General features: G+C 51.9%; 1 protein-coding gene across 1 annotated transcript in view; it reads right to left on the bottom strand.

Moving 5' to 3' along the window:
- COG7 (component of oligomeric golgi complex 7) overlaps positions 1–7,343 on the bottom strand; it is a 67,870-nt gene that overhangs the window by 36,917 nt on the left and 23,610 nt on the right. Inside the window, exons 7-10 of the mRNA XM_019649813.1 lie at positions 6,251–6,449; positions 4,040–4,167; positions 3,096–3,250; positions 129–245 (exon numbers count right to left, since the gene is read on the bottom strand). Coding sequence (XP_019505358.1) covers positions 129–245; positions 3,096–3,250; positions 4,040–4,167; positions 6,251–6,449 — 599 coding nt within the window. The remainder of the gene's footprint in view (positions 1–128; positions 246–3,095; positions 3,251–4,039; positions 4,168–6,250; positions 6,450–7,343) is intronic.

Below are 7,343 nucleotides of genomic sequence, written 5' to 3'. Positions count from 1 at the left end.
AAAAAAAAAAAAAAGAAGAAGAGGGCAGAGACAGGAAAAAAATCAAGTGTGTCCACACACATTCATCGCCATACTCCATGTCACACAGGTCGGATCTGGCCGCACAGGGTACTGCAACCTCCCCTTACCTGATGCAGTTCTGAAAAGCTGTCCAATCCTCCTGAAAAAGGGCGTCAGCAGGAATGTCATCCAGTTTGCACTTCTTGCGTATTGAGTGGAGAGCGCTGGTGAAATCAGACACATACCTACAGGACAGGCAAAAGTGACAGGGCTGGGGTCATACACACCTCAGACCTAAAAACGCCTAAAATCATCCGATCGGACACAGTGCTCATGACCTTGGGGTGACTTTCACCCTCTGACCACTACGAGGTCTTCTCTGTGGGGCAAGACAGGCCTTTCCACCTGGCGCAGCAGCTCTGAAAGACGCTCAGGATGAAGGGGACAGCAAGTGACAGGTGATGCTGGGACATCACTCCCTGGTCCTAGCAGGTGCATTTCTTAGGAAGCGGGCTGCAAGGACTGGTTAAAACGCCACGGCCCCACTGTAACACCTGTCACCGGGATGCCAGATGGCAGGTTACTGATTCTAGGGAACTTTGCAGCACTCTCATGCCCTGAATGCAGGTGAAACAGCCAGCTCCACGGCAGGCAGGAGCCCGTTTCGTGGCATGGGAGTGGGAAACGGGGTCCAAGCTGGAAACCACCCCCGCTCAGGTGGCGCTGCCTGCTCCCGCTGCATGCGCACATGCCCTTCCTGGCATTTCACGTTTAGTGCAGCTGGGAGACGAGAAGCTCGGGGACAACAGGCCCTGTCCTGCTGTAGCTCATCATCAGTCCCTGGGAATTAGCACAGAGCTGGCACAAAGGAGACACCGGAAACAGGTCCTAAAGGAACGGAGGCTGGACCGCAGCCTTGGGCAGGCACCTCGGTGTCTCTGAGCCTGAGTTTCCTCATCTTTACAAAGGACCTGATGGCCCCCAGAGAGACCCTGAGGACCTCTACGACCTGCCTTACTGTTGGCTGTCACAATCTCATTTGTCAGGGTCACGAAATCTTCCTAGAACAGCCTCAGACCCTCAGCCTTCCCACACCCTGGGTCTCACATTAGAGTGTCACTGTTCTCCGTTTCGCTAACCCAAACCCGTTATCACAACGTGCCCAAAGGAAAACGAAGGCCGACTCAGCAAGTGTGTGTTCTCAACAAGAACAGGACGTTAAAAACGAATGGAAAAGTGGCAGCTACCAAGGTCGTCGAGTGTTTTAAAGGAAGCTCGTGACACCTTAACTCGCCCACGCTTCTACAGTCTGAAATATACCTGCAGGGAAAGTAAACTACTATTTAAAACCTAATCACTAACAATTAAATTACTGGAATGTGACAAAATACTCAATAAAGTGTTTTGTAGAAAATTTTAAGAACTGGACTTAACAAAGTCCTCCGTGTGGCCTCAGAGTTGCCCTGATGATAAAACGAGTGAAATAATATACACAGAAGTGCTCGGAGAAGCATGAAATGAAAGCAATGTGGGCACTGTTGTTTTGAAGGATGTATAGTTCTTACCACATAAACAAGTGAGTACCTGACCTTGGGAGGGGGTGCTGAGGAGGACGAAGGTGGGGGTCATGTTGTGTGAAAGCCACGAGGCTCCCTGAAGTCCTGTAACATTTGGGAACATCGCAAGAAGTCTCACCTGTCTCCCTCCCCAGACCCTAAGCTCCAAGTGACAAATGTGACAAGCCTAGGGGCCGCCCTGCAGAGAAAGCTTGTGTGGTGCAAAGAAGGGCCGTTAAAAACCCAAGTGGAAGAAACCGCTTCAGACCAGCCCCGGAACCAGAAACCACTGCTGCTCCGTCAGCCTCGAGCTCTCACGCTGAAAGCTACGAAACCAAGTCCCACTTTGCACCCAGAGTGGGCAGCTTTCCTGGGGCATTAGCCCTTCAGGGAATGGGACAAAGTGACAGGGAAATGTGGACGAACACAAGTGTGCCCCAGCAGCCCGAGGCAGCCACGAGCCTACTTTCTGTCCCCACAGGTTTGCCTGTTCTGGGCATTTCGTACAGATGGAATCACGGTCTCTGGTGATTGGCTTCGTTCACTCACACTGGCGTTCGTCTATGTTTTTACTTTACCAATTACACACAAAATATGTGAATTTAGGCGCCTTCTTAACAAATAAGAAGCAAATAAAGCTAAATCCTGGGACCACTATCATCTAGTCCTTCCCCATCTCCCCGAAGACAACCAGTGTTTGGAGTCTGTTGCCTAACCTTCCACATCAGGGCTCAGCAAACGTCCTGTGAGGTCCGGAGAGCTGAGGCTGCAAGAGCCCCAGGCCTCTGTCGCAACCACTCAACTCTGCCTTCACAGTGCGGAGTCACAGGCCAGAGGTAGGAAGGAAGGAGCAGAGGTGTGTTCCGATAAAACTTTATTTACAAAACCAGACGGCGAGCCCGATTTGGCTCATGAGCTAGAGTTTCCCAACCGCTATTTTATAAGAACATGTAATGCATTTTAAAGTATAAAAAAAAAGATCCAGAACAGGGGGTGGCACTCGTGGGTGTCTGTAAATGAAGCTGGAACATGGCCACTCCCTGCCATGTACGTGGTGCCCTCTAAGTCCGCTTCCGCACCACGAGGGCCAGTGCCCAAACGTCTCTGCTGACCAAACACTTACCCTCTGGCCCTTTAAGAAAAAGTTTTCTGAACCCCACTACAGAAAATACACCCTCCCCTTTGGACGTTCTTTTTACACACTCATGAGACGTTACGTATTATTCTGCAACTTGTTTTTATCCTCCCAATAACGTTTCTGAGAGCTACCCACGCTTGTGTGTGTAGATGGAATTAATCGATAAATACCACAAGCGCGGCAGTGCCCACACCGCCTGCAGCCACAGACGGTCGGACGCCCGGTGCCCACGCTCCCACCACACGCAGAGCTGCGACCCACACCCTCGGAGTGTCCCCTTGAGCTCAGACGAGTGCTTCTCGGGCTCCCAGTGGGCACAGGGACCCGCGCATTGTTACTGGGACGGACGCTGCCCCCCCCGCCCCCCGCATGGCTGGCCCTGGACCCTTCCCCAGCCTTACTTGGCAAAGAGGGATTTCAGGGCCACCAGCAGGCCACAGGTGCCCAGGCCGTTGGTGAATGTGACGCATCTGTCAACAGCTGCCGACGCCAGGCTGAAGAGCTTGTGCACCGAGTGGCCCAGCTCCTGTGTGCAGTCCATCACTTCCCCACGCTCCTGCTCAGCAGATGCGGACACACAAGAGACAACATGAGATGGGAGGCCTCCGAGCCTCTGGACCCCGGGAAAAGCACTTAACAGGGACATCGGAAATGCAGTCCCATCGGGGACGTGGCCAGCGAGATCCCAGAAACGAACTCCTGGCAGGGTCAGATCCTGAATCACACTCGTGCATCTCATCTTTTCCTCTTCCTGTGGTTGAGATGGCCCCTCCCTGTGGCTCAAGCTAGGGCTCCTATTCCCCACTCAGACATTCCCAAAGGAGGCAGTGGGAAACAAACTCGTCCTCCAGGGCCAAGAGCCTCACTGAAGTGGAACAGACCTCTGGGTACATCCCTAAACTCGGGAAAACGGCAGCAGGCAGCCGATTTTCATGACCGTAGGACCTGTTCTGAAATGTCGGCTCAGCTCACACCAGGCAACCTTAGGATCAGCATTGCATGTGGCCTCGCATGGCCTCCGCGCCTTCGGCGCCCCCTTGGTGACCAGAAGTGCTCGGCTGCTGTGCTCACCTGCTGACCTCCCTGAACTAAAGACCGTGTAGGATGGCACTCTGAAATCAGGGCTGGTCAGCTTAGCCCCTCGTCTGGCTCGGCCACCACTGGGGACGTGAAGCAGAAGCTGGGTGAGCGCCTGTGCTCTCATCTTATGTCTGAGGTCACGAAGCCCTGGGAGCTGCTCTCTGCACCCCTGACGCCACCTCACACGTGCTCTGGTGCTTGCCCCCCCAGCCTCCTCCCAGCAAACAGAATGACCCCTGGGCAGCCCGGCAGGACAGCGACATACCAGCGGCACCGCGCTAAGCTGGATGAGGAGGTTCTGGGCTTCCATGTCGCCGTACTTGAGCTGGTAGGGCGTGTACGGCCCATACACAGCGTCCACCAGTTCTGTGACTTTCACCAGATTGGGCTCGTCTGTAGGGAATCGGAAAGGAGAGGCAACCGTGAGCAGACTCAGAAACCCGGTGTTGGAAACCAACAGGACAGGTCCCGGGACCCCATTCTCTTGGGGGTGACACCTCCCGCTGCTGCGACAGTCACTTCAGTCAGTACTATGGCACGTCTGGGCCCTGTGCACTGTTGTCTAAAGCACTACAGAAGACACCAGCCCCCTAGGTCCTACAGCCCTTCGGAGCTAAGGATCCCTTCAAGCGAGAACTCTCATCGGTCAAGTTCAAGAACTACCACTGAGAAAGGACTGCAGGACCTTTCCACCACGAGCCTCCCTGGGGCTGGACAGAAAGGGCACCGATGCAATGGGCATTCCCCCCATTCCTACACTTGGCCACTGAACAATTCAAAACCTGTCGCCACCAGCAATTTAAATAGGCACATTCTAGGACACAGCAAGTCAACTTCTAAGTTGAACGTTTACCCAGTGACTTGCGCATCCACGGATAACCCTCGCCTGAGTCAACATTACATTCCTAAGCATAACTGGCGATTTCCTAATTCCTTCATTCCTCCCACATCTACTTGCTGGCATGCTTTCGTAAAGAAGGGTTTTCCTTTCTTTCCCTCTCTCTCTAACGTCACCATGAACGCATGGATTTGTTTCATGCAGTGTGTCATGACCCACTGTTGTCATTATTCAATTTGATGTTCACACCTTTTCAAACTTGGTCAGTGGCTGTCCCTTTGGGCTGGCACCTGTATCTTTGCCATGTCCCTATCAGTCTTTGAGTGCTTGTTTGCTTTTTGACACAGACTGTTCAAAGAACAGATGAAAAAACTTATAGTAACCCATAGTTAGAAAGTGATCATCAAACATTTAATGACATAAGAGAATTCTCCTTATATTATTTTGAACAAAAGAAAAAAAGAGAATATAAGATAGTATGCAACCAATATTTAAAAATATGTACATATGCATGTGTGTGCACATAAAGTATATACATATTTATGACAAATGTGTGTTTATATTTAATTATTGGGAGGAAACAGGGCAAAATGTTGAAGTGGCTCTAAGTGATGAGGATATAGATCGTTTTTATTCTTTTTTTATTTTTGTGCATGTTTCCAAAGGATTTTTAAATTTAATGAATGCTGTTAAAAACTCGACAGGAATCATTAAAGTCTTAGCCACTATGACTGACTAACAAAGCGCCTCTGTGTCTGACCCTTCAAATGTGGGAGGAGGGCCACCCGTCCCAGGCCCACCTTCATTCCACTCTGTCCCCGTGGCTCTTGGAAGCGCACCCCGGTCCCCTGGAAGCTGCCCACAGCCACCGTGCCACCCCCACAACCAAGGTCTGCCCAGCGAGTGTGCCAAAACACCTGTGAATCACCAGGAACCTGAACAATAAACACACTCCCTGGAATGTCCGAGGTAATTATACACAAGTGCAATTAAACAGGGTGACTATTAAAGAAGCCGACTGGGTGACACAGCAGCCACACGGCAGGACAAGGCCTGCCTGAAGCGACTTCCTGGTTTGACAGCAGCACGCGTCATCAGGTCTGCGTTTCTTAAAAGTTTATGACGCTTTTCCTGTGGATGGAGCAGAGCTGGGGAGACGCAGCACCCCGTCTCCCTGCAGCCACATTCTGTCCAAACACCCCTGCCCTCAGAACTGACTGCCACATCAAAAAGCTCCTCTAACCCATTTGTTCTCTTACACTTACTTTCTAGGTTGAATTGTCTGAGGTTTCATGACGACCTGAAAGGAAGGGGACTCTACCCTCCCAAGGTGACCTCTGCCAACTCGTTGCCACTAATGCCCCCCAGCCTGTCACCTTCTCAGCCTCTGCAGGGGGGTCCGCACTGCCCGAGCATGTAAAGCACTGAGGCAGAACGGGTACCCGGGTGTACACTAAGCAACGACTATTTCCATTATGGCAGCATTTTCAGGGAAAAGGTTTCCCCATCTGTTCAGAAGGAAAACAATGACCCTTCCATTTCTGTCAATCAGTCACCTGAATAGGCAAACAAACCCAGGCCCCAGAAGCCTCAACGAGAGCGATCAAGGTGAGCCGGGGACCGGGATGGCATGCTCACGTGAGTGGGCCAGGAGTGCGACCTCCAGCCCCTTGGCAAAGTGGACGGTGGCAGCGTAGAGCTCCAGCAGCTTGGCCAGCTCCAGCTCGGGCCCTGCCCGCTGCACGGCGGAGCGCAGGCAGAGGGGCACCGAGGGCGCCAGGTCCCCCAGCGTCTGAATCAGCAGCACCGTCACCACCTCGTGGGGGTTCTTAAAAACCTGCAGGGAGAGGGGTGTCAGCACAGGTGAGCAAATGGCGCAACCGCTGGCATCGCGGCTCGGGTCCAGTCCACAGCTGCAGCCCCAAGCCTCCCACACGGCGAATGGGAACATGCAAAGCCACGGGCACTGGCAGGACCTGCAACTTGCCCAGACAGCTGGCTGCTTCACGTCCACCCCATTGCCAAGTGCCTGACTATTGTCAGTCTCTAAAATGGAGTAGTAGATGGTTGCCAAAAGCTGGCTAGAGCGAGGCTGTGAAGATGACAGTCAGAAACCGGAGGGTGTGGAGAGGGGACCCAAAGCGGATTCAGAGGAGAGCAGTTTGCTGCCAGAGCGCAAAACCCTCAGGACACGTGCACACCAGCCCACAGCCGTGGACAGAGCCTCAGTGAGGACAGATTTCTCCCTTATTCAGAGGACCCCCAGGAGCAGAGCCCCCAGAGCGTCTCACTGACAGGCTCACTTACTCACTGATGCTTCCCCCAGTTCCATAAATGTACACAGGGAATTTAGAGGGGGATTCTCAGACACCCCCCACAGGTGATTACATGCTTTTATCATAATGTAACTTAAATATGCATAAACATGAAACAAGAGAAAACTGTTCTTATGTATCTCTAAGGCCAAAAAAGGTCTAAGTTTAAAAACTATAAAATCAATAAATTCAAAATTTTATTAGAAAATACCTTGGGATAAATGAAATTGAAAACACTACATAGCAAAACTTATGGGAAACAGTAAAAGCAGTGCTAAGAGGGAAATTTATAGCTGTAGACACAGATATTAAAAAAGAAGAAATAGGGCCGGCGGAGTGGCGCGATGGTTAAGAACTGGCTTGGGATGCCAGAAGGCCCCGGTTCGGATCCCACATATGAGGGCCAGTGACACTGC

This window comes from Hipposideros armiger, unplaced genomic scaffold (genome assembly GCF_001890085.2).
Source record: "Hipposideros armiger isolate ML-2016 unplaced genomic scaffold, ASM189008v1 scaffold_135, whole genome shotgun sequence".
Lineage (NCBI taxonomy): Eukaryota > Metazoa > Chordata > Mammalia > Chiroptera > Hipposideridae > Hipposideros > Hipposideros armiger.
Note: the sequence above shows the minus strand (reverse complement) of the source record. Positions and strands in the feature narration are given on the sequence as shown.